The sequence below is a fragment of the Ailuropoda melanoleuca genome, chromosome 9 (genome assembly GCF_002007445.2).
Source record: "Ailuropoda melanoleuca isolate Jingjing chromosome 9, ASM200744v2, whole genome shotgun sequence".
NCBI lineage: Eukaryota > Metazoa > Chordata > Mammalia > Carnivora > Ursidae > Ailuropoda > Ailuropoda melanoleuca.
This window is the reverse complement of record NC_048226.1, coordinates 86089166-86117153: the sequence shown is the minus strand read 5'-3', so window position 1 is coordinate 86117153 and position 27988 is coordinate 86089166. Positions and strand designations below refer to the sequence as shown.

At 42.1% G+C, this 27988-nt stretch overlaps 1 protein-coding gene across 1 annotated transcript; it reads left to right on the top strand.

The window, feature by feature from the left end:
- Positions 1 to 26: 26 nt before the first annotated feature.
- HAS2 (hyaluronan synthase 2) lies at positions 27 to 27789 on the top strand. Its single transcript, XM_019808628.2, has 4 exons — positions 27 to 629; positions 12723 to 13349; positions 25260 to 25361; positions 26860 to 27789. Exons 2-4 carry the CDS (start codon positions 12723 to 12725, stop codon positions 27787 to 27789), a joined length of 1659 nt encoding a protein of 552 aa, XP_019664187.1. The 5' UTR covers positions 27 to 629.
- The last annotated feature ends 199 nt before the right edge of the window (positions 27790 to 27988 follow it).

Genomic DNA, 27988 nt, shown 5'->3' with positions numbered 1-27988 from the left:
TCCCTTCTCCACTCCCCTCACCCCCCACTCCCTCCTCCGCCCTATTAAAACACCCACCAGCTCACTTGTTAAGACCCCCTTAAGTTGGAGGAGGCAGAAAGGCAACAACAGCGAGGAAGGAGAAGTCAAGACGTCTGGAAAGAATTACCCAGTCCTGGCTTCCAGCAGCCCATTGAACCAGGGACTTGAACCAGCCCCAGCCAAAGACTTTCTCCCGATTCTGCGCTTCCTGGGTTCTGCTGAGTCTTCACCGGGCTTTTCTTGATGCGAAAAAGAAAAGAGAATTTCTGATATCAGGGGAGGGGGAACTGGAGCAAAAAATAAAATAAAATAAAATAAAGTTAATTTATTTTTAAAGCACAAATTTTTCTTTTAAGAATTAGACCGAAGTGCAACGGAGATATTAAAAAGAATAGTAGTGAAATTTCCTTTTAAAGTGGGGGAGAACCAAACATTTAAGACTCCCCCATCCTTTTTAAATGTTGTTTTTAAATTTTTTATTTTTTTTGGCCGGTCGTCTCAAATTCATCTGATCTCTTATTACCTCAATTTTGGAAACTGCCCGCCACCGACCCTCCGGGACCACACAGACAGGCTGAGGACAACTTTATGACCAAGAGCTGAACAAGGTACGTTACCCTGGCGCGATAGGGTGAACCGGGGGGGCCCCCCCCCCCCGAATAGGCCAGGGAGAGGGAAGAAATTATCCACTACGTGTTAAAAAATTGTAAAGCTGGTTTTCAACAGAAAAGTTTGAGGTCTGCCAATTTCCAACAGACTGAAAATCAGGGGGTATTTCAGATCACTGTCAGACTTGGCAATATATCCCTGTCTTTTCCCCATCCCTGCGGCGCTCGCCAGAAATCCGCTGCCTTTCTGGGAACACAGGTAACCTCTCTGCCTGGGAAAGATTGCACGTCCTAGGATGTACTTTTCCACTCCTCATCTTCCGGAGCCGCAGAGGGGCTCCCAAGCTGGGAAACAAGAATTTCCCCTGTGCAAGGAAAATGCATTCCCCCCAGCCGCCCCCCCCCCCCCCGCGCTTGCCCCTTGCTTCCCATCCTTTCCCTTCTTTTCCCCCTCTACGTGGGGAGGAAAACCCTGGAACAGCCCGGCGCCTTTTACTTTTAAGTGGGAAACTCGCTTCTTACTTGGAAAGGAAAGGGTTAAAGCGATCCGGGCTCCCAGCTCCGGAGAGCCAGGACCCCCGAGAAGGAGGGTCCTTCGCCACCTCCTCGCTGCTACCGGCCTCGCTCGGCCACTCCCACTTTCCTGGGCTTCCCTTCCTTTGCACTCCCCGGACCCCATGAAAGTGTCAGGCTGGGTCAGCCCGGGCTGAGCCCAGCTCCAGAAGCCTTACTCGGGCCAGGGGTCCCTGGCGCAGGCGGTGGCACTCGTGGACCCAAGGGGGAGGAGGGCGCGCGTCCCTCTGTTGGCCGCCGCCCAGGGGCAGGGCGTGCGTGGGGACCGCGCGCTGCAGCGCAGGCAGCTGCAAGACCCGGGAGCCAACTCCGACGTGGCACCGAGCACGCTGGCGCTTCTTTCCGCAGCTGCAGTGCGGGGCCTGGCGGGTGGGGGGCTTGGGGGTGCCGTCCCCAGCGCCCGGCCCGGAGGTGGGAGCCGGGGGCCCGCGGGAGCTGGGGCGAAGTGGGAGGCGAGCCAGAGGCAGGGTTGGGATGGATAATCAACACCTTGGGCGGAATTCGTCACGCTGGTTCCCGCCCAGCGTGAGCCTGGGCTCCGAAATGGGTCCCTGTGAACCGGAGGGCGGGTCTGAAAGGAGGGTCTGTGTGCGGGCAGGATGGGATGGCGAGAGAGCCTTTTCCCTCCGGCCAGGGAAACTCAGCTGAGGGGAAACAGCGCTGAAAGGATAATTAAGGCTGAAAAGAGGGGCTGGGAGCCGAGAGGCGGTGCCTGGGGAGGAGGGTTTACGAGACCTGGGTCCTATTACACCGGCTTAGGTGCCAGCGCCTCTCCGTCCTTCCCCCCAAACGCCCGCGCGCGGTAGTTGGACTCAGCGACCCTGCGCACCTCCGGGGCAAGCGAGCGGCTACAGTCGTGCGCCCCGAAGGTGCGTGTAGGAGCCCTGGCGGCCCCTCCCTGGCCACTTCCCCACGCTTGGGGACCGTTGCAGCCGGGCGTCTCCCGAGCAGCTGCCCAGAAACGCTACACTCCAACCCACGTGGCTGGCCTGGGATTGCCTTTGACGTCACACCCTGGGGGGAGGTGTGACGCAATAGATCGGGAAGCCCTGATTGGCCACGAAGGGCTTCCCCCGAACTGGAGGCCTGAGTATATATAGACTTGCAGCTCCGCGTTAAGAGTAAAGTGAGGGGTATTGGTAGTTGGGCTTTGCTGAGGAAGTGAGGGTAACGGAAAAGGGGGAAAGACTTCACTGCCCATTGTAGATTTCAAGCTTTTCTCCTTGTAGATTTTTCATTGCAGTGAAGGAGTGGGATAATGCACCTTTGGAAGCGTTAAACAGGGTTATGATTTTTTAGAAAGGCAATTTTAACTTTTTAAAAGGTCAGCGCGTATTCACTCAATGATGCGAGTTTAAAATGTGTATTTATATAGATTTGGCTAGGACAGATATTTATGCCCATCAAACTGTTTGTACATACGGTTTTAAATTTTACAGAATAGGATTGAAAAGAATACTTAAATTCTGAACATTTTCTTTTCATTCCAATGTGTGGAAATTGACTCATTCATTATATTTTCGCTGCGTTTTTCTGGATGCTCAATAAGATTACTCAAACTACTGAGGTGCTGCATTTTTATCTTTACATTTATTTATTCGTTCATTCATTCATACTACATTTTTAATGCCCCTCATGCTCACTGAAGGTCTTTTCACCACTTGGCTATTTTACATTTTCAATAAAAGGTTAACTCTTTAAAGTGCTTATTTTAGTATTTATATTATGTCATGTGTGAGTTTGCAGTTTTGGAACAAGTATTCGGAATTCTAGGTTAACATCTCTCAATGATGGCACTGGAATTAGAATATCAACACTCCTATTCACTGTTTCTTACTTATGTATTTCCTGAGCTGGGGGAATAGAAAAATGTCTTGTAGATACAAACAATATGCAGACATATTACCTGAGTTGCCGGTGTTGTACCTAGAACTAAATCTTTACTTTACCAGAGAAAATTATGCAGCTTCGATAAATTAAAGTCTTAAATTGGCGATTAGCCTCAAATTTGAATGTCACTCTCCACAAAGCAAAGATGAAGTTTCTTCCATCCTGGAACACAGGAATTGAGCAACGAATGAATAAGAAACTTCCTAGAAAGTAAGTCAGATTGAAACTAGTTGTTTTAGTTAGGTTTATAGAAGAGCCTTCTAGTTTTGAATTTTGTAAACACTTTTTTATACATGGTTTCCATACCAGCTTTCTTTTAAAACAGTTTTTTTTTAAAAAATATCTTATTTATTTATTTGAGAGAGAGAGAGAGAGAGCATGAGCTGGGGTGGGGAGGGGTAAGCTGACTCCCCACTGAGCCGTGACCCTCTTGCAAGAGTCAGTCCCAGGACCCTGACATCATGACCTGAGCTGAAGGCAGATGCTTAACTGACTGAGCCACCCAGGTGCCCCTAAAACAGTTTTTTTTTCTTGAAATTTTAAGCACAGACCATTCACAGATGCATTTTTTATCTATTATTGGAACTGTGGGAAAGCCCTTATGGATAATGTGTCGGTCCCCTTTGGCAAAGTTGTATTACGGTGTTACATTTTTTTAATTGAAGTATGGTTCACACACAGTGTTCCATTAGTTTCAGGTGTATAACATAGTGATTGAACAAGTCTGTATACTTCATGCTATGCTCACCACCAGTGTAGCTACCCGCCCCCCATCATCCAACAGTATTACAATACCATTGACTGTATTCCCTATGCTGTACCTTTTACCCCGTGACTTATATACACAGTTACATTTTTTTCAATTTAAGAACAAGTGGTTCGTTACATTATTACCTTCCTGACTTTTATGTAATGTGCAAGTGATGAGTTAAGGTATTTGGAGAACAGAGTATAAACTCCATTGTCCCTTTCTGGGTTCTGTTTTTTTTGTTTTTTTTTTTTCCCAATCAAAATTCACAGAGGTTGCAAGGACCAAGCCAGTGGCAGCTGGTATGACAGCTGAATGGGGCAGACAGCTCCCTGTAGAAAAATCATTTCCACCCCAACTTGGTTTTAATCCTTTCCTCTTAGCGGCAATCTGCGTAGAGTAAGTATCACCCCACTCCGTATACCTTAAACTATTCAAGTGTATTTTGAATGTCATCATATATACAGATACATTGTTCGTATATATATTGCCTTGTTCACAATCTAGCTTTCCAAGTTACGCCCAAGGTGAGGCTTGAACTCATGACCCCAAGATCAAGAGTAGCATGCTTTACTGACTGGGCCTGCCAGGTGACCCTCACAATGTAGGAAAATGTTGATACAGGAGTCAAAATAAATATAATGAGGTTACACTCATTAAATATTTTTTTAAAGATTTTATTTTTAAATATTTTTTAAAATATTTTTTTAAAGATTTTATTTATTTATGAGAGAGAGAGTGAGCACGAGCACGAGCTGGGGAGAGGAACAGAAGGAGAAGGAGAAGCAGGCTCCCTATAGAGCAGGGAGCCAAATGCAGGCCGGGTCCCAGGACCCTAGGATCATGACCTGAGCCGAAGACAAACACTTAGCTGACTGAGCCACCCAGGCGCCCATCTGAAATATTTTTTTAAACTTAAATAATAAAATAGTTATAAAAGAATGCCTCTTAAATGCATAATTTTTACTACAAATTTTTAAAAAGCAAGTAAGAGGCAGTTCACATTTTAATGGAATTTGTCATACAAAAAATAGACTCAAAGAAGTCTTTATAAATAAACATAGTGTAAGGCAAAATGTAATAGGGCCCATAAAAAAGTAAAATAATAGTTACTGTTTATCACATGTCTAATATGTATCAGGCACCGAGTTAGATACTTTATATACATTATATCTAACCCCAGCCCCCCATAAAGGAAAATTAAAGGAACCTTGTCTCAGAACGATTAAGCAACTCAATCAAAGTCACAGTGTTTAGAGAGGAGTGTGGATGCATTTTGATCCAATAATTCTTGAATATAGTGCCCCCGAATGGCTATGCTGCAGCTGGACTAGTCAAGTTCCATGGGGGCTTAAATTGAGGAGAAACCACATCTGAGAGAGATCAGAAAACATTTCACGAGGAGACTTGGCATTTCCTGTGGCTACATGGGGTTCTGACCTATGAAGATAGTGCCCTAGAACCAATGGAGGAGGAACACAGAGAACTAAGATTCCAGGCCAAGTCTTTTTGCAAACTTTCCCCTTTGCCACGCTGAACTTGGGATGAAGCTTATGATGGTGAAACTCAGGCACCAACAGGGCAGTTGGGAGAAGTGGCATCCTTGGAGTAATCGATCAATACCGATGGTTCACATGAAGAGAAATCTGAAACCCACAGCGCTGGATCCAGACACAGCTGGGGTGACAAGGCCTTTGAAAGGCCCATTGCCTAACCTTGCAAGCTGGGCTCCAGGGTCTCTGTGAGGATCAATGCAGTGGGGCTGGTGAGACAAAGGCCAACTTCAAAGCCAGAGAGGGAGAGGAGGTCAGAAGGGGACAAGATGAGGGTCATGTGCTCTAATATGTCCCAGAGGGTACTGTGCTGTAATGTGAAGACTATTGAGAGGCTTCATTTGGGTACTTTTACCTCCGATTCTGGTTGAGGACAGTAGCAGACGCAGTTGCTGCAATTAGAATCACTTAAGGAGATTTGAAAATTACTGATGCCCTGTTAGTGCCCCATACCAATGAACTTAGAATGTTGGAGGAGCCACACATGGGTAGTTTTTACAGACCCCCCCAGGAATGTGGCTGTATGTCAAAATTTGGGAACCCCTACTTCTTACCTTTGCTCACCAGGCCTTCCTAATCCACCCTTAGCAGGCAAATGGCTACAAGCCTAGTGTGTGTCTTATATTACAAAGAAGCAGGTTTCCATGCTCCTTGGCTAGTGTCACCTGCCTAAGTTAATATTCTTAATTCTGATCACTCTACATATGACTGGAGGCCTAGCCACCCCCACCCCACGCCCCGCAATACAACAAGTTTGGGGTAGAGAAAACCTGTGTTCTAGAACCAGTGCTGTTCATGAGATGTAATTTTGAGCAATGCATTCGCTAAACAAATATTCTTTACATATCTCCTTTTGGCCTTTGTATGTGTAAATATTGGCTACAAATTAAAAAGATAGCAGTCTACAGTGATTTTAGAATATGAGGAAGAGGGCAAGTGCACTTTATCATTGAAGTTACTCTGTCTTTACATTAGGACATTAAAGCCATTAGTATCCCATTGAAGCTGGGATAAATATATATATATTCCTTGCCTACTTACAGTAAGCCTGCAAAAAGGTTGCATTCCTATTTTGCAGATGAGGAAATAAGGCTCAGGGAGTAGATAGATACTCTTTGTACTCCTCTTTCGGGAGAAGAGCATGCCCACATTGCTATATACATCCATCCTTATAGACCCCCAGCTATGGGTGTTTACAGTATGAAAATTAATAAAGTTTCAACCCTATCCCTAAAATTTGAAGTTCAGAGATATTGATTGTCTAAGGACACATGGCTTATTCAGAAGAGCCCTCAGGTAGTCAGATAACTAGTACGAGGCAGAGCTTGGGCCTGAATCCATTAATCCCCAGTCCAGCTATGCTCACTATGTCATGATTTTCCCTTATTAACTAACCGTGGGTTAGAGGGAGGGAAGGCAGCAAGTGGTAGAGAGCTAACATCATTGAGCTCTAACTGTTGGTAATTTTTGTTTAGGTACTTAAATGAGTTCTCTTTTTTAATTTAAAAATCTGTTTTGTGAAGTCAATATGATTATTTCCATTTTATCTTAGATGAAGACACTGACGATGTCAAGTATTACGTGACTTGTTCAGTGTCACCACACCATTAAAAGGAAGAGCCGCGAATCTGTCCTGGTTCAGTCTGGTTCCAGAGATGTGTAGGCGTGCGCGCAACACACAAGTATATAGACACACACAAGTCATTATAGAACCAAACACAAAACAGTATGTGGATCAATGGACAGTAAATAGTGTAAGAGTACAGATTTCAAGTTGATAAAAGATTATCTCAGCATCCCCCAGGCCCCACACGTGACCCCTGAATTCATAAGGTTCTTCAAACGGTACCTCGCAGTTTCTGGAAATGTTTTTAGAAGCCATTTGCCTTTTTAACTTTATTATCTAAAGGTCTTCTACAACGAGTCTGGTACTCCCTAAACCATTACATTTAGATAGCTGGGCAAGAAATTACTAAAAAGTAAAGAAAAAAACCCCCTGCTGGGTGAGGGGTACCCTTAAGGGTTCAACATATATTCATTGGCCCTGCAGCAAAGATAGGAGAGGGACCTGTTCTGAGTCTGCATTGACCGCCTGTGTCCGAAAGGACTTACTCATTTATTCAGCATGCCTACAATGTGCCAGACCCTGTTTTTGGTACAAGAACACACAGTTGATAGAGATCATCAAGGCCCTGTAGCCATAGCGTGTACATTGGGCTAGTTCGAAAATCAAGCAGAATCCGGGGAGAGGGACAGGGAGTGGAGGGAGGGAGGAATCATTTTAGAAGGGATGGTAAGCTAAGACCTCTCTGAAGAGATAGCACTTGGCCCTAATCTCTGTAGCCTTTCCCAGATGCTGACAACTAATTTGAGTTCACTTCCACGTCTCCCAGATCCAACACAAAGGACCACTTTATGAAGCATGGGAACTCAGGTCTTGCCACCGCACTAGTGCTGTGGGAGCAGCTGTCATTCTAGCTCATCCCACGTTACTTTCTGGTTACAAGAGGTCAAGGGGGAAAGAGGCTCTGAAACCCAATGACCTATGGAGTCCAGCTTGGGGGGTATGTGGACTAACAGCAAGGCTTCTCTCTGCTCTGCAGGTGAGACAATGAATGCAGGAGTGCCTTTGTCATGGTAAAGCAGGATTTTGGCTACAGGCATTAACAGCATGGCTGTTGCATAGACGTAACCACCAGCTTTCTTTGGGATGAGGTTGTTCTATGTCCCTTTTGGCCGCATCCACATAGAAAAATATCCGAGCCCAGAAATCTTCTCTGAGTGTCAGCTGATTTTGCATCTGTACCCGAGTGTCAATTCCCCATTTTCCATAATAGCAGGAAAGAGTTTTTGAGGTTCGTTTCTAACATTTCCTTACACAACATGTTGCATTAGCCAGAGACAAGGATGCTGCCTGTTGTGTCATGATGATTCAAATCTAGTCAGCAAATATTTACTGAGAAGACTGTCATCTGCCATTATGCCACCATATGGCTCCTCCTCCTGGTTTTGGGACTGTGGACAGGTTACTTACGTACTTAAGAGTCTTGGTTTCCTTGTCCTTTGTATATGTTATTTGTAACATGAGATTAAGAATACATTTACCATTTAAAGTTATTAAGATTAAATAGGATCGTGATACTCAACAAAACAGACAAAACTTGCCCCGGTGCCTGGAACCTAATGGATGGTGACTGTTAGCTGATACAACAGTGATGCCTATGACAGTGTTGATGCATAAAATAACATCCCTTCATTCAGCAAATATTTACTAAATACCACCCATAAACCAGGCAGTGTTTTATGTCCTTGGGGCACATTAGTGAAAATAGATTAAAAAAAAAAATCTGTTGACTTTGTGGAACTTACATTATGGTACATCAAGATATTCTGTAACACTTGGCTTAGCTTAGCATTTACTGTGAAGACTGGTACTTAGTGAATAACTGTTATCAGGTCTAATCGCAGCTGAAAAATCAATTAAAGTTTGATCTGGGCAAAAAAATCCAAGTCTTATGTTTTAAATCCTTATGGAGGTGGATTTCTAAGTCCTCTTTCCATGTAGCAGTAAACTCTTATGATCCAGGATGGAACTAACCATATTTTCCAATTTAACAATAAAGCTATATGTCTGACAAGGAGAGTTTGCTTATGAAACAGAGTATCTGAATTGAGGATTGTCTCAGAAAGTCTCACACATATGGTGCCCATATCTATGAAATCGCCCCCGGGGGGAAATTATAAAGCAGCACACACTGTGTGTCCCTCCTGGAGATCAATGTATTCCCTCAGTAAAGCTGGCTCTGAAATGTGCCTTTTGCCCTTTGGCCTGGACTGAGATGCCGCATGTGTCATAACCGGCAACAATACGATACATTGCAGAAATATAAAAGGTTCGATTTTAGCCATGTTGCTGCAGTTTACTAGCAAGTTTTCCCAGGCTTCAAAGGGACATTCTGTAGACTCCTGATGTAAGAGGGTGTTCCCACTTCAGCTGCGGCCAGCAGATGCTCTGCGAACGCTCTCTTTGTCCACGTGTGCTGATAAAAGCAAGGAAAATGTGAATAATGGAAAAGAATGGCAGGCAGTTCTTTTGCTGGCTCTGGTGATTTGAAACACAAGCGAAATACACACTTCAGTTTCTCCCTGGCAGAGCATTTTAGTCCCCTTGAAATTTTTCACTCTTGTGAGAATGACTCACGTCTTGGAAACGACAAGTTCCAAGTCTGGTGCTCCCCGCACCTTTAGGCATTGGTTAAGGTGCCCGTTGGGAGTTTTCATCATCCTGTCAGCTGTCGTAATTAACAAGGGATGCTGTGCTCGCTTGCTTTTCAATGCAAGCTCACCATTTCACAGCACCCCAGCACCCTGAACTTTCCATTGTGTTGGGATACCTTTATCAGCCTCTGATGTCCTACGTAAGTGCTGGAAGGGGAACACATCGGTGTATGTTGTTTTAGCTTCCTTGTTAGCTGATACTTTAAACTGCCTCATGCTCTTGGTTTTTAAAAACCCTTTCATAACCACTTTGATTTGGCTCCTTACTGCAGCTCTGTGAAGGGGTCTTGACCAATACTATTATCTCCACTCAGCAAGAGAAGATAATGTCCATAAGCTAGAATCCTGGTCTCCAGGCTGTTTTGCATCACCTAGGTTGTATTTAGTTAGGATGAAGTAGACTCAAAACTCACAGTGGGGAAGCAAACAGAAACTCTGCAATTAATTCTTGCCAACTAAGCATCCAAGGCAGGTCTTCCTGGTTGGTGGCTGGCTCCCTTCCACCTTCAAAAAGCAAGATCCCTCTCTCTTCGGACTGTGCAATCCCGGGGTACCTTGTCAGTTTGTGCATCAAGCCTGTGGGAGGAAAAGAGAGATTGCAGGAGACCCGCCCTCAAATCCCTATTGATAAAGTGGCCCATCTCAGGTCTCCAAAAGCTGGAACTCCAGGGCCGGCCACGCCAAGCAGGCTTGTGCTTCGAGAGGAAACACAATGCATGAGCGTCACCATCTCCCCAAAGCATAATGCACATCCACTCAGGACCCCATCGGTGCACAGGCACTGGGATGTGAGCGGTGCCTCTTGGACCCGAGTGATGTGTTGGCCGCACAACTGGTAGCAACCAACATCATACCAGGTGCTGTGCGGACATTCGATTTTAAGTCAATGTGGAGTCGGAAAACAGAAATAGACTATCCAGCCAGAGACTTTGCAGAGATAATTGCTTACCTTAATTTTCCACTTAAGGATTTACTTAGCTTTCAAAAGCTGGTTGAATTAAAGAAAAAGGTTAAAAATTAATTATATATAGATGTGACAAAAACCCTGAAGTCAGTGTGAATGATTGAAGATGGGGACGCAGTATTTATACCAATGACGTCCTTCATTATAGTTCGTTATCAGAAGAGGAAGAAAATAAACTTTGGGGGAAAAACTGTTATTGTGGTTTATCATAAGAAATACATATTTGGTCTTCATCTTGTTCCTGACACAGAGCTTCTAAAACCCTTGGTGTTTTGAAGTGAGGAGTATCTTTTGTTATGTCAATGGGGTGACTTTTAGACAGTCTAAGTAAGGGTGGGGGCTGCTTACCAGCAAAGCCAACCATTTGATAGAGGATTGGAGCATCCAGTCCTACCCCCAGACCTCTGGGGAGTCTAGAGGGGCTGGAGATTGAGCTCAGTTGCCAATGGCCAATGATTTAATTCAATATGCCTGTGTAATGAAGCCTCCATAAAAACTCAGAAGGAGAGAATTGAGAGGGCTTCTGGGTTGGTGAACACACTGAGATTTGGGGAGAGTGGTGCTCTTGGAGAAGTGTGGAAACTCCGTGCCCCTTCCCCAGACCTTTCATCTGGCTGCTCCCGAGTTATGTCTTTTTATAATAAACCAGGAATCTAGTGAGTAAACAGGTTTCCTGAGTTCTGTGAGCCACTCTAGCAAACTAATCAAACACAGGGTGGGTGGGTCTTGGGAACCTCTGATTTATAACCAATGGATCAGAACCTGGGCTTGGGACTGGTGTCTGAAGTTGGGGAGATGGGGGGCGATCTTGTAGGACTAACCCCTTAACCCGTGGAGTCTGATGCTGTTGGGTAGATGGTGTCAGAATTGAGTTAAATTGTGGGACGCTCACTGTTGTCTGGAGAATAGTTTGTTCGATGTGGGAACCCTCCTTCTCACCACACACTGGAATTGGGTCCAGGAACCCAAAAGAAAAACAAAATAACAAAAGTCTACCAGGTAACTCTTTAACATTCAGCTTTGGAGATACTTTAGGAAATGCAAAAAAAAAAAAAAAAAATTGTCCTCCTGTGCTCTGGTTGTTCAAAACCTTATTCAGGAGACACACACACCCTAGGGAGGAGTACACAACTGGCTGCTATTAAAAGCTGAAACGTGTTTCAGGTCCAGTGTGTTACAGCTTTGAGAGCATGGGAAATTTACCTGTTGAAAGTCAGCGGGATGCTATTTCTTCCTTAATTTATGAATTATTTCTCTAAACATTTATTGTGTGCTTACTGTATTACAGTAAGGTTTCTGATCCCCAGGATCTAACCATCTGGTGTTCGTGCTGGTGGTTGGAGGAAACAGATTTCTGAACAAAGGAATGCAAATCAGAATTAAAGGGGCTTGAGAGATGTGTATACAGGATCCCCAGGCATAAAGAACTTGTAATGTAAACAGAGATTTGGAGTCTAAACTCCCTCATTTAACAGATTAAAAAACCTGAGGCTCAGAGAGGGAAAGTGACTCTCTCAAGGTCACACATCTAGTTGTTGGAAGAGTTAGTGCTAGAATCCAGGTATCCTGATCTCCAACCTCAGTGGGCTGCGTGGAAAGGATGTGAGCTGAGGGATTTGCATTAGAAAGGAGATGAAATGGAGCAAAATCTCCTATGCGTTTTTCACTGGTCAGTATTGGGGATAAGGGGCAACGCGGCGTAGGAATAAAGAATGCCTTGCTCACTAAGATGATTAGGTTTAATACCCAGCTATGACCGTCTACAGAGTGCATCCCTAGGTAAATGAGCTAACATACCAAAAATAATACTTCCATGTATTTGTTTAACACATCATGGTTTCAGTAGCACCTTGCCACCATCATCTCATTTGATTCTTGAAACAGTCCTCCGGGGTGTACCAGATGGGCATCCTTATCCCTATTTTGCGGATGAGCAAACTGAGGTGTAGAAAGTCACACAGCTGGTCAAGTGAGAAAGTGAGGTTGGAGCTCCCGAGTGCTTCTAGTCCAATACTCCCCATGATACCATGTTTATAATGAGTATGAAACAAGAGTGTAACCAAGAATATCATTTGATTGTATTACAGATGCATTGTGAGAGGTTTCTATGTATCCTGAGAATAATTGGAACCACACTTTTTGGAGTGTCTCTCCTCCTTGGAATCACAGCTGCTTATATTGTTGGCTACCAATTTATCCAAACAGATAATTACTATTTCTCCTTTGGCCTGTATGGTGCCTTTTTAGCATCACACCTCATCATCCAAAGCCTGTTTGCCTTTTTGGAGCACCGGAAAATGAAGAAATCCCTAGAAACACCCATTAAGTTGAACAAAACTGTTGCTCTTTGCATCGCTGCGTATCAAGAAGACCCAGACTACTTACGAAAATGTTTGCAATCTGTGAAGAGGCTAACCTACCCTGGGATTAAGGTTGTCATGGTCATAGATGGGAACTCGGAAGATGACCTTTACATGATGGACATCTTTAGTGAGGTCATGGGCAGGGACAAATCAGCCACTTATATCTGGAAGAACAACTTCCACGAGAAAGGTCCTGGTGAGACGGATGAGTCACATAAAGAAAGCTCGCAACATGTCACCCAGTTGGTCTTGTCCAACAAAAGTATTTGCATCATGCAAAAATGGGGTGGAAAAAGAGAAGTCATGTACACGGCCTTCAGAGCGCTGGGACGAAGCGTGGATTATGTGCAGGTAGGCTTCTGAATTCCTGCCAGGGCAAGCACACGTTTAAATAAAGCAGCTTTTGTATCTCTCCAGGCATATGCTATAGCCCATCCTTGTCCGTCTGAACACAGTACTCCTTTCAGTTCATTTGGAAACAGCATGACTGTTGAAAGCACATTTTGAAAGAGAGGAAAAAAACCTCGTGTAACTGTTAAGACTATCTACGAAAATGCTTAACTTATGCAGTGTTATTGGTTGGAAATCCAGATTATTTTGAACAGGAGACCCTTCCTTCCTTCTCACTCCCTCCCTTACCTTCTCTGCCCCCTTGGTTCTGCCAAGTCAAATCCAACGTCATTTTCCACAGTCTTAAAATCTCCAGCCTTGTAAGAAAGTAGTGTCTGCCGAGCAGAAGGGTCTTGAGAAAATCTGTAGGTTTAAGAGATGGCTATAAAACGTTTTTCACAGACACTGGGCAAAATGAGGGTGGTGAGAACAATTTTGATTTAAAAGGGTAAGGAATTCAAAACTGAGATACAGAAAGAAAAGGAAAACAAAAAAGGGAGAAAAACAAACACACAAAAACCCTTCCCAGAGCAAAACCGAAGTAATGTTTATTTCACTCCCCAAACAGCATTACCTCACTCACTGCACTTGACCTTTGAAAGCATTTGTGATGGTGTTTGCTCTCATGAAAATGAGACAGGCTGTGTCTGTCATTAATTCCCTGACTGCTCGCCCTTGGGTTTCTCCCCTCTTAGTTCTCATTGAAGCTTTCTTTAGAATGTTAGTAGGGTCCCTGTGAGTTTGCTAGTTGCAATTTTCTTGCAGATACTTTGTTTAGATTTTGGCCATGATGATACAGAAAAGGGAGACATGTCTCTGATTTAAGAAAATCCATTGGGACACCTTTCCAGTCCTCTAATAGGAGAATTCTACTTTGCAGAAGACCTATCATCTACTTTAGGGGCCTTGATTGCTACAAAATCGTGGCCAGTGGGATGACAGGTGCTGTCACGGGATGGGAATCGGCACTGGCTTCAGAATCAGTTGGTGGAGGCGGTAATCCAGGCATTGCTAGCTGCATGACCTCGAGCAGGACCACCTCACGAGCCTCAGTTTCTGCACAGAATAAACCAATCTCACAAGGAATTTGAGGTTACCATGGGGTCAATTTTGGTTAATAACTGAAGAGTTTCAAGGCATTTTTTTTTTCAGTTGATACCAATCTGCATATTAGTATCTTCTAGGGAGTTAATAGAGTTTCACTCCCAAGTTTCTCCTAGTCTCCTAATTTCTAGAAAGGTCACAGTTGAGGTACTTTTTAGTTAACTCAGGATATTTCTATATATTTTCATAATGCAACTTCAGGCCCAGATAGAGGATGAAATGATCCTTTTATTGATTTATTTTAATTAATATATATATTTTAAGATTTTATGTATTTATTTGACAGAGAGAGAGCACAAGCAGGGGGAGCAATAGGCAGAGGGAGAGGGAGAAGCAGGCTTTCCACCGAGCAGGGAGCCCGACGTAGGGCTCAATCCCGGGACCCCAGGATCCAGACCTGAGCTGAAAGCAGACACTTAACTGACTGAGCCACCCAGGCACCCCTAAAATGATCATTTTTAAAGGAAGTGATGGGATGGCTGGGGAACTTAGAGAGGTTTGAAAGAATGAAGCTCTGGGCCTAAAATGAGGAAGCATGTTTTGATATTTTGCCTTTAATTATAGTTAAAACAATTGCTATGTTTGTCATTTCTAATCAAGATGTCATTGTGAGGGTTTTCTTTTTTCTTTTCCTTTTTTTAAAGCCTCTTCTTCCCAAATCCCCTTTCCCCCTCATTCTTGTTTTGAATTTTGTTTGTATCCTTAACAACTTGACATTGTGCCTGACCAGGACAAAATAATACAAGCTATGAAATGTTAGAATAGGCTCCTTGCTAGAGCCCTAATCAGGCTCAAGAACTTTCCTTCCATCAGGCTGAGGCCTCCAGAGAGACTGACCTGAGCAGCAGCTGTTCCCTGGGTCCTGAATCCTGCTGGAATTCTCAACCCATTCTAAGCACTCAAACGAGGGTAGAGAACCTTTTGGCATTCTGAAACCAGGTGGCTCCATGCTGCCATCCCTCATCACATCCCCCAATATTTAACCATATGAGCCCTATAAAAATGGAAATGTCACAAGGTTCAAACCAGTACATTCCCACCATCCATTCTGAGCGACCCGGGGTCCAAGTGTTGCAAAGCAGAAGCCACAGAAAGACAAAGGAGAGGGGGTTAAAGGATGTTGGCTGCTAAGCATGACACGTCACTGAATGTGGAGAGCAGGTTGGCTACAGAAAGGAGGCAGTAAAGTTTAGGTGCTCATACACAGGAGAAAACAGGGCTGGGGCAGACATCGGACTATCTGCTCGCATGCTTGCTAACCTGGCTGAAGACACTGCTGAGCTGTGCAGACGTGGCCAAGATGATTGGTTTCCTCCAGTTGCTGCTGTGTCTTGGGCACTGGTTAGCTCTCTTTCCACTTGATCTTGAGTAGATGTCTTACCTATTGCTCTCATGACCTTTTATTTCCTGACTTCAGCACTCTCCCAGCGCCTACCCAGCTCCTCCCTAAGTGCTAACACATGGCCCTGCTTCCTACAAGAGAAAATCAAAAGTACTGCTTCTGAACGCTGTCAGGATCTTCCCTTCTCTTCCTTGTTTATGGTTGCAAAGGTACCCCGTTCACTTCCTATCTCAAGGTTAACCTTTCTGCATAGACGCCTGGGCTCTCTGTGGGTCGGCTCCCTCTGGTCTGCACCAGAGCAAGGCCCTACTGCCTGTCCCTCCACCTCGCTCAGCTCTCCTGTCTAGTTTTCCCCACCTAAAGCCATTCCAGTAACTAAAGCTGACCTAGAATATGGAGAGAAACTTTAGTCTAGGAGAAAGCCAGTGTGGTAGCAAATTCGCCTAGGATGCTGGTGGCTGCTTTCAGAGAGAAAGAATACAGGAAAACGTAAGTAATGAAGTGAGAAAAGAAGGAAATGAGAAATAAAGAGGAGAATGGGGAAGATTTTCCGAATTTTGAATCAAAGTGTTTTCTGGAGAGAACTTTTTTTTCAAAAAGGGACAGATTCTGATCTGTCTCGAATGGCTTACGTAAAGTAGGGCAAAGTCTTTCTTACCTTCACGAAATAGTACTTCTATTAGCTTTTTTATTTACTAGAGTAATACATGTGGTGTGTTTAAAAACATGGAAAACACAATGAGCAAAATTAAAATCCTCCGCAGCAAACACATGACCCATGGATTCTCAAATTTCGATACTTGACAGCATATACCTTTCTAATTTTCCCTTATTTTGCAAATAGTTTTCAGATTATATTGTATTTACTTTTTGTTTATTTGTATGTTACTTCTCACCAATGTCAGAAGACTTTTTAGGTGTACTTTGATACCTAGATTATATAATTTCTTTATTCTTATGACCTATTACTGAGCATGAATATTACAACATAAGTGGCCACTGGTAACTGTGTGACCTGAGTAACTATCATTATCCCCTGATGTATGGTATTAGCGATTTTCCAGGTAGAAAATACATAATAAGCCTAAACATGTTCTACCAGAGAAGATTATAGGAGACAATTTTATTATTAATTTACTCTGACCATATCCTAGGTATCCACATTTCCTTTAGCAGGAGAAAAGTAAGACCAAATTATTCATAATTGTAGAATTGACCTTCATTATTCATGGAGTCTGTATTTGTAAATTACCCTACTCACTAAAATATATTTGTAACTCCCAAATCAGGACTTGCAGTGCTTTTGTGATCATTTGCAGACGTGCAGAACAGCATAAAATTTGAGTCACCTGACGTGTGTGTTCCCAACCGAGGTCAGAGAAGACTGTGCTCTAAATGTGCTGTACGCGGTACAGGGCAGTATAAACAAGGACCTTCATAATCTACTTCGTATCATGTTTTTCACATTGTTGTGCTTTCTGTGGGTGATGTAGCTGTTTAAAATGCCCCCCAACTGTGGTGCTGAGTGCTGGCTAGTGTTCCTCAGCGCAAGGCTGTGACTGCCTTATGGAGAAAATAGATTTGTTGGGGGGGCTTCGCTCAGCTGTCGGTAACAGTGCTGTTGGCCCTGAATTCAATGTTAATGACTCCAGTTCATATGATAAGATGTATTTCAACAGAAACACAAATAAAACAGGTATTGATCAGTAGACAAAAATTTGTGACCAGAGGCTCAGAGGAACCTAACCCCATATTTGTGCTAGAAGCAATTGTTTTGGTGTTCTCTAAGTCAGTGTTCACAGAAACTTCATGAAACAGAGCTATCATGAATCATGAGAATCAAGTATATGTCATATTTGCTTGTTTCCTGTTCTGTATGGGAAGCCTAAGCAATTGAACTATTCCGAGGGCCAATCTTGAGAATGTTCTATGTGTTCTTGTACCGTTCATACTGGAGGGTGAGATTAGAGTGCATTGAAATAAGAATAGGGAAATCTGAGTTCTAGACTTGACTCTTGTTTTCTTGCTGTGGTAGAACAGATGATTTTCGAGATCATTCCCAGCTCAGAACTCAGTACAGTAGTTCTTTTTTTTTAAATTTTTTTCAGTACAGTTTTAATTTCTCTGACGTTTTAATTTCTTTCTAGCAACACACCTAGGCTTTGCATGAGTATAATCAAAAAACAAAGCAAAAAAAAAAAAGGAGGGGGAGGGCATCAGAATTTGTTTTTCATTTAGCAGTTACTATCATGTTTTTCACTTTCATTTTTATTTTATTCTATTTTTTGAAGATTTTATTTTTGTGTAATCTATACACCCAACATGGGGCTCGAACTTGCAACCCTGAGATCAAGATTTGCATACTCTATGACCGAGCCAGCTGGGCTCCCCTCACTTTCATTTTTAATCTTCCCTTTCCCCCAAATTTGGGTTCTTGAATGTAAGCTCTGAGTTAACTGCCACCATAATGGGATTTCCTGACTCCCTTCTTTAGAATGAGAATTCCAACCATTTGGAATAAGGGTGTTTCATGGCTTAAGCCTTAGAGGTGACAACATTTGGCTTCCCACGTTCCCAGCTGGCTTGTCACCTTTGTTTTGCACCTTCTATGACTTTCACTCATGTAAAAGCCTTCCTAAAAAGAAAAGAGAATGACCAAATGACTCCTTTTTTAACCTTAATGTTTTGAGGAGATTCTAGATTGATGAAAGCCAGTAATTATTTTACAACAATTTGGATAATTCATTCTACCAAGGAAGGCATATATCCTCCTCATTCTTTTTAAAACAAGCAACAGAGAAGGGCCAAATTGCTTAGATGTCTATGATTGTCTTAGATGTTTTTTTGACTAGATTTGAGATCCCTTGCCAAAAGCTCAATTGGTATAAGAAAAGATGGTCTTCCTCATCCTGCCTCCCTCTCACAAAAGATTATTTTTCTCTTTCTTTGAGGGTATTTTTTTTTCTGGAATGGTTTTACTAATTAATTTCAAAGTGTCTTTTTAGTTCCGAAATTCTTAGATTTTATGGTTGTATTTGCCACTTTAATCTGAGGCTGGTAAGTTTAGCTGTAAGCTTACTTATAAATTCCATTTATCCAGAATCCAAATTAATAGAAAATCAAGATTTTTAAAAATTGAAAGTGTCATGCAATATTGATAAAGTCCTAGAAGTTTGTTATAATCAAATTAATTACCATATACCATCGACTTTTGAGTGACCTCGTTGGTGATATGAGAAATTTTAAATCATGTGCAGTATTCTATTTTTGTGAAGGTTATTTTCCATTCGAAGTTTTTAGTTTTCCCCATCTCCGGCATGTATATGGTCCCATCCAAATTATGTACTCTTTTTCAGCACATAATTGAGTTCTCAAGTTCAGATTTAAAAACATAAAATTCTGTCTTAAAAAAAACAAAGGTACTTAAAAAAACAAAGAGTATGTTCCTATTTTAAATGGTATCACATTCAGCAGGTCCCATGTCAATGAGATATGAAGTTAAGATGCAACAAACACTTTTATAAGTCTTAAGGGGTCCAGGGTCTACCCTTTGCTCGAGGATGAACGTTCACACATTACACCCCAAGAGTATATTCAGGACTATAAATGAATACTAATCAGCTGCGAACTGCTGTCTATTTTTTTTTTTTTTAATTTCTTTTCTCTAGTAGACAACCCAATCTAAGGTCGTTTACATTGCCTGCTCAGAATTCAGTTTGCTTTACTTCAGCTTATTGGTTATTGGAGTAAGCATCGGTTTCCTGCTCGCCCCGTGAGCCATCACTTACTTATAGTGAGAGTAAGAAGGATTCCTTCTCATTGGATTAGTGTCCTTACTAGGGGCCTCTGTTTTTGGTTTGTCACTTCTGGTTTAGGTTTATGACCTTATGTCTTCCTTTCACTGAGCATTTACTATGAGCTAGCCATTATTAAGTGCTTTACCTGCATTATCGAATTAACTTCCCAACACAACAAACTTTAGGTGGGTATGATTATCCATATTTTTCATCTGAGCGGTGGAGCCTTAGGAAGGTAAGGTAAGGGCACCAAGGTCAAGAAGCTAGTTCAAGTTTATGTACACTTGGTAAATGGTGGATTGAGACAGATCTGTTTGGTTCCAGTATTTGCACAGTGCTTTCTCTTCCCCAATAGTGTGTTTCCTCGTTATACTGTTAAGAGCTCAAGGAGACTGGCAGCATCTCGTGTTTGCTAGTAAATAACCATTTGTGATTTTTTTGTTGTAGTTCTGGCCTATCCCTTTTCCCCCAGGAAAAGGAGGGGGAAAGGAGGGAGACTCCATTTACTTTGTAGTAAAGCTGTGTCAGGAAACCTGGTAGCAGGGTCATGACCAAGAGTAAATTCCACACACTATAGAAAAAAATAGTTTCACTGGGTCAAGGTTAAGATGAAGGGTCAAGCCTTGCAAGCAGGCAAAGGATAAAGGCAGTAGCTAACAGAAGGGGTCCTGATTTATTTTCAACCTGTTAACTCATTGAAGGCAGCTAGAGTAATTAAGATTTTCTCTTAATCTGTGTAGCTCTCGATGCCCTTTGAAGTGGTATGGGGCTGGAGTGGGGGTGGGGAGATCCACCAGGCAGTCTGAAAGGAAACACGTTAAAAAAAGTGAAACCTTAAAAAAAGTGAAACACAGAGGCTTCACATTTTAGGCTTGGGTCTTAGAATTTGAACAGCATTTGGTAGAATAGGTAACAATATTTCTAAGAGAGTTTGTTTTAAATTATGGCAAGGTAGGTTAACTTTAAGATCGGTGAGCTAAATTGGAATGAACTTGTAGTCTAATAACGTATGTAACAGACTATAAACAGTTTGTAACTGAATCATAGACAGTTGCAGACACATTTGAATTTGTTCATTGAGATAAGAGATCCTCGATACGTAGTCAATTCCAATGGTCATTTTAGAGACTCTCTGCTGAGACATCCATTTGTGGTGAGGACTGTCGTGATCCCTTAGGTTATGGGTTTACTTAGGGAGTACAAAAATGTAAAGATTATTACCTTATACTAATGGTGTACTTCTCTATGGCTCTTTTCAATTTACAAGGGACTTTGATATGCAGTGTCTCACTCCAGTGCCATTCAGATTGCAAATGGCTTGTTAAAGTTCTCAGAAGTAGAGACTTAATCAGGTCTTCTTAATTCTGAAGGCATTTGTCCTTATAATAGGCAAATCTTGGCCAAAGAAAAAAATCTACTTCACCTGATGTTTTACACCTTTTATGCCATTACTATTCCTTATAAGACATAAAGATAGAGGCAATGTTTAAAAAAAAATCCACTAGAATTAAAATTGGGTTTAGAACATATTTAATCTCAACTTTTTTTTTTTTTTTTAATTTTATGAAAGAGAACCCTCCCCCTGCAACCAATTATTTAAGTCCCAGGGTTGGCAAACTTTGCTTATAAAAGTCCTGATAGTAACTATTAGGCTTTGCAGGCCATATGGTCTCTATTACAACTATTCAACTTTGCTGTTTTAGTGTGAAAGCAGCCATAGATGATATGACAATGAATGAGCATGCTTGATTCCAATACAACTGTACTTATGGATACTGACATTTGAATTTCATGTAATTTCCATGTGCCACAAGATAGTATTTTTTTAAAATTTTTTTTCAATTATTTTAAAAGGTAGAAACCAATTTTAGCCCATGGACCATATCAAAACAGGTGTGAGGCTGGATTTGGCCTGAAGACTTTAGTTTGTCAAACCCTGTTTTATTTATTTATTTATTTATTTATTTATTTTATTTTTTAAAAGATTTTATTTATTTATTTGACAGAGAGAGAGACAGCCAGCAAGAGAGGGAACACAAGCAGGGGGAGTGGGAGAGGGAGAAGCAGGCTCCAGCTGAGCGGGGAGCCTGATGGCGGGGCTCGATCCCAGGACCCTGGGACCATGCCCCAAGCCAAAGGCAGACACACAAAGACTGACCACCCCGGCGCCCCTGTCAAGCCCTGTTGTGGACAGGGAGGGAAGGGGAGTCTGCTACCTTTTGACCGCAGCAGGGCAGGGGGAAGGGGAGGAGCAGTGGTCTTAGGCACTTCAGTTGATGACTCTGTGGTTAAGACTGAGGTGGCTGGTTCCTCCCCAAAGTGTCTTTTTGTCCTGACATTTTCCACTCATTTTAGTGAAAACACCATGACTTTGCTTCATTTCCATATCTCCTAGTGAGAAATCTTATGACTAGTGATCATGTGGTTTAAGCAAATTACAGGGAGACATTCAGTGTGGACAGGGAGATGTTTTGATTTATTCTCTAATTGTTTCCTGTGTGCAAATCACAGCCTGTAGTTTGTCCCCAGGTGAGGTCAAGCCCTGTGTCAACTGGTGTATGTCCTTCACAGTTCCTAGCCTAGAGCTAAATGGCCAACATTTGTGAAATTACAGACTTGTTATTAACTGGTAGGGAGACAATTAGAAATCCTGTTCCCACTGTACTGGTTTTCAGAGGGGCTAAAGTCACACTCTTTAGATAGTAATAAATACATGCTAGTAGGTCCATGAACATGCATGCTGACTGTCCCAGATGTTGGCTTTCTAGCCACCAAAGAGCATCCAGAAATCCAGAATTTGAACTTCTTATTTCTCTTTCTCTTCTTCTTTTTTTTCCTTAAGTATGGAATACTTCACAGCTTTGCATGTTTCCCGTACTCAGGGGCCAGGTGAGTCTTCGCTGGATTGTTCCTAGTTTGAAGCCAGTCACAGAAATTGGACTTCTTTAAAGCTCTTTAATCCTACTGTAGCAAATCCCTGCCCAGGAGACTTCTGGGAACTTTCCCTTCTGACATAGTTAAACCCACCACGAGAACAGTCTCTCTCAGAGAACTGCTGGCGCTTTGCTGTTGGAAACTGGGAAGGACAGGACCAATTTAAATATTCAGAGCCTCACAGAAGTTTGGTTCATGGTTAGCCATTTCAAAGGGGCCGTTCCCTTGGCTTGCCTGGGCTTACAAGGCGGAGTTACTTGAACATTAATTCTAGATTGCCCCCTTCCTGTTGTTTTTAGTCTTATTTTAGCTTTCCGGTATTACCTTTCCCAACCTGAGTCAGTAGAGGTGGGTGTGGCCATGAACTCAGGATACTGGATTCTAAAGGTGGATTGAACTCTTTCCTTTACCCTTCAACCCTCCTGATGGGCCAGACAAGCTTGTAGCCATCCAGTGATAAGCAAGACACAGGAGAGGCAAAACGTCACTTTTGGAGAAATTTGTTTAGGCTTCTGTGTCTTCTGTACAAACCCAACCATTAGTAAAATCCTATTTTCTACAGTGAAAAACTAATGCCTAAATGAGTGAGATCATGCCGGACCAAAATAGAATGCTAAAAAATGAAACAAAACAAAATAAATGCTTTTTATTTAGAGAATAAATGGTTCTAAGTCAGTAAAATAAAATAAAAAATTCAGATGTTAACCCTAAAATTACTATGGTTAGTTAAATCCAGAGAGGTTATAACTGAATACCCTATATACTTTAATTTACAAGTTTCAATAATGCATTTAAATTGCTGTTTTCACCAACACTATTCATTAATATATCAGGGTTTTTTTTTTTTTCAGAAAAATATAGTTATTAGTAAAACAGAGGCAGACACATTTTTTAAAATGTTGAAATTCCTTAGCTATTTATGTCAGGGACTTATGCTATATATATATAGAGAGAGAGAGAGAGAGAGAGGGAGAGAGAGAGAGAGTCCCCTTCAACTCAGTTTATGCTTCTTAGTTTTGTTTTGTTTTTTTCATTCAAAACTGGTATATCAAATCCCTACCTTTTTAATAAAGTAGTATGGAGAACTGTAAAAATAATCACTTTTGATATAAATAAATAGGCTAAATCTTGATTAAACCCATCCAGCGTAGTCAGAGTTGATGGCAAAATAATGGGTATTGCTGATAACTTTCCAGTCTCTATTAATTATGTCATGTATTCTTTGGATGGGGACGTGAAACTGGTTCATTACAGGTCAACTCCAATCCATTTTTATCTACTAGGTTTTGCTGCAGTCCCCAGAAAAGAATACTGTGTCTTATTGGCCTTGATCAGGGATAGAGAGGTGGGAGCACTTTTCCTATGTTGGATTTTCTTTGATCGTGTGGAAGAAGCTCTGTCCACAGGTATAACCCACCTGGGGGTGGTAACCTTTCGCAGCTGCCTCATTCCTTCCTCCCTAAGACAAGTGATTGAATCTGGTTGGTGAGTATAGGAGAAGGGGTAGCCGGCTCCTCCTTCCCCCTTCCTTCTGGGAGTGGGCTACCACCAAGAAGCTGGCATCCGCTGCACCTTTAGAAGGGAATGTTCTTGAGCTGCAGGAGGAAGCTGACCCCACGTAGATGCTGTTTGGACTTGACAGGTCTGTCTAATACTGGAGAACGTAATTATGAAGGCCGCTACCCCACAGGTATAAGCTCTGTTCTCTGTATTAGCTTTAGGATTATACAGGTGATATTTTGGTTTTTCATCTCCCTTTTTCTTCTGTCTCATTTTCCTATTGGCTCAGAAATCAGGCTGGAAAGAGAAGTATTTCTAACCCTGCCCCCTTGGGCTTCAGAGGTCATCCCAATAATTTTCTTGAAGTTGTACTTTGGTTTCATTTCAGAATTGCTTTTTTGGACCCATATAAAGATGGGTTTGAAGAACAACCATTAGCTTTGCTAGAGTGGCTTATGATAATTTACATTTGTTTTTATGCACAAAGGGCTAGATGAATACTTAATGCTTTAGAATAAGAAGGTGGTCGCAGATCACGCTAGCTCCCTTCCTGACGCTCTGTCAGCGGCCAAGTCCAGCTCATGGACATCTTCCTTCAAAAGTCTACAACCAGACATAGGAGAATTGCTTTCCTGTCTTTTAGTCACCATATTAAAATAGGGGAGGGAAATTATTGTAAAACATGCCTCCTTTTCGATGCTCTCATAGGATTTTCTGACCATAATTCAGACCTGAGGATTAAGTTGCCTAAAGGGCTTATTTAAGGCAACAACAACAACAATAAAAAAAAAAAAAGACCTCTGTGGTGACCAACCTGAGATGATTACTAAATCCTGGAAAACTGGAATGTTAGATATAAACTGGGACATAACTTTCATTGCCAAGATGAGGAAGAGCCATGGAAAAGCCAGACAAGCTGGTTAGCCTGCAAGATATCCCCAGCACTTGGGCTGTGCTATCCGGCTATACCGTTTACTGCAGTATTGAGCTTGCTCTTTGAGCTGGTCAGGATATAACAAGCTGTTGTCCCTGGTATTGGTCAGGATATAAGAAGCTGTCACCCCTGCGGTACTTGCTACTGAGGCCCTGTGACAATAAAGCTGCGGGCATAATATGTATGCCCGATTCTGACGGTAGTGCCCACACTCATACTTCTTCCTTTTCTTTAACTCATTTCTACTTTCTTCTTTGCAGGTCTGTGATTCAGACACCATGCTTGACCCTGCCTCATCTGTGGAGATGGTGAAAGTTTTAGAAGAAGACCCCATGGTTGGAGGTGTCGGGGGAGATGTCCAGGTGCATACGGCTTCACTTTCTGCACGAGTCACTTTTAGTTATACTCCTACTCATTGATTCATTGAACATATATTTACTACACTCCAGACTCTCTGCCGGATGTTGCTTTTGGTGCTGGAGACACATTATTATGTGCCTTGGACCCACTTTATTGCTTCTCTTCTTTTCTACATTGAAAAAAAATAGGATTTTTTTGCTTAACCCTGGGATGCAACCCTTGTCTGTTGTGGCTGATAAGTTATATATTATTAATTTAAATGTGTAATGATTTCTACCATATCTTCTTGAACCATAACTTAATGTTCTGGTAAAATCTGATGTTAGAGTTCATTTAGTTGCGAAGGTAAAAAAAAAATAAAAGAAAGAAAAATGGAAGAAGGGCAGACAATGGATTTTATATTTTTTACCTACATGTTTAAAAGCTCATTAATATATGGTTGATTATAAAAATCCTAATTGGAATACAAAGGAAGAAAAGAGAAATAGCAACTCAAATTTGTACTGATAAGAAAGGCAAAGGAACAATTAATTAGTAAGTAGGTTTTCTGATTATGATTTATTTTCCACTAATAATTATTTCCCATTATTTGCCATAAATGGAGAAACAATGCAACAAATATTAATGAAGGCAACTTGGAATCTGTGGGATGGGAAATGAATATATATGTGAATATGTGAAAATATGTGAAGGTTAAAATGAGTGCTTTGCAAAGGTGTGGTCAGATTTTAGCAAATGTTGAGAAGCCCATGGAAACTTGACTTTAAAAATTAGGTACTGTGTTGCTGTATAACCCATTTTATACATGCATGGTGATAGGGAAGGCAAAGACAATGCCTGGAATAGACAAAAGAAACAGCCTGGTGATAAAAGAGGAAGCATGCAAAATCCAGATGGGAACCGTGCAAAATTGAGGTGGAGGAAAGAATCTAGAAATATTGCCAAGAAAAAGCTGATAACTTTCAGTAGCCTTTACATAGAGCATTATTTCAGGACTTAAGTCCTGGGGAGAGGCCAGAACAAACAGCTTAATCACCGGCATTGCATAAAAGAGGGAAAGAAGGAGAAAGAAAATTAATGGAATTGAATGAGTTGGAAATTAACCAGAAGAGGAGAGAATAGGACTTAAAAACCTCCAAATCTTAGATGGTAGGAAAGAGTGGGAGAACTTAGGATCTGAGAACTAAAGCCTAAAAACACGTTCAATATTATAGCATAACAACCAGAAGAGCAAAAGAGCCCCAGGCAAAAAAGAGGACCTAGTCATGAAGTAGAAAAACTTGCTCATCAAGGAGTCCCAATGCAGGCACGCGATTTATCAGATTAATCTAGTAGCACAGTATCAGAGAAAATAAAATATAACCATGTCACAAAAAAGAAGGACTGCAGCATAGGGTCAAACAACTTACTCTAGGGTAGTAAGCTCACAATAGTACAAATTTTGTTGGTATTTTAAGTGGGCTTATGTTTTAATTATCCATTTTTTTTTCCTTCTTGCAGATTTTAAACAAGTATGATTCCTGGATCTCCTTCCTCAGCAGTGTGAGATACTGGATGGCTTTTAACATAGAAAGGGCCTGCCAGTCTTATTTTGGGTGTGTCCAGTGCATTAGTGGACCCCTGGGGATGTACAGAAACTCCTTGCTGCATGAATTTGTGGAAGACTGGTACAATCAGGAATTTATGGGCAGCCAATGTAGTTTTGGTGATGACCGGCATCTAACGAACCGAGTGCTGAGTCTGGGCTATGCAACAAAATACACAGCTCGATCCAAGTGCCTTACAGAGACACCGATAGAGTATCTCAGATGGTTAAACCAGCAGACCCGTTGGAGCAAGTCCTACTTCCGAGAGTGGCTGTACAATGCGATGTGGTTTCATAAACATCACTTGTGGATGACCTACGAGGCCGTTATCACTGGCTTCTTCCCTTTCTTTCTCATTGCCACCGTAATCCAGCTCTTCTACCGGGGTAAAATTTGGAACATCCTCCTCTTCTTGTTAACTGTCCAGTTAGTAGGTCTCATAAAATCGTCCTTTGCCAGCTGCCTTAGAGGAAATATTGTCATGGTCTTCATGTCCCTCTACTCAGTGTTATACATGTCAAGTTTACTTCCCGCCAAGATGTTCGCAATCGCCACGATAAACAAAGCTGGGTGGGGCACGTCTGGAAGGAAGACCATTGTTGTCAATTTCATAGGACTCATTCCAGTATCGGTTTGGTTTACAATCCTCCTGGGTGGTGTGATTTTCACCATTTATAAGGAATCTAAAAAGCCATTCTCAGAATCCAAGCAGACGGTTCTCATTGTTGGAACGTTGCTCTATGCATGCTATTGGGTCATGCTTTTGACGCTGTATGTGGTTCTCATCAATAAATGTGGCAGGAGGAAGAAGGGACAACAGTATGACATGGTGCTCGATGTATGATCTTACGTCCTTTGACGTTTGCAGTCACACACGCAGACACACACAAAACCTTAGTTCCTCTCGGGACTGTACAGTATTGTGGCATCTGATAATGCCACCAAAGGAGACATATCACTGCTGCTGGGACTTGAACAAAGACATTTCTATGGGTTTATTTTGATTCTGCCAAAGGAAAACAAGACATCAAGGAGAAGAAACT

Excerpts from the sequence above, each read along its gene's own strand:
- HAS2 (XM_019808628.2), top strand. The coding sequence starts at position 12,723 with ATGCATTGTGAGAGGTTTCTATGTATCCTGAGAATAATTGGAACCACA. Across the intron at positions 13,350-25,259 it reads GAAGCGTGGATTATGTGCAG|GTCTGTGATTCAGACACCAT; the intron begins GTAGGCTTCTGA and ends TCTTCTTTGCAG. Across the intron at positions 25,362-26,859 it reads GTGTCGGGGGAGATGTCCAG|ATTTTAAACAAGTATGATTC; the intron begins GTGCATACGGCT and ends TCCTTCTTGCAG.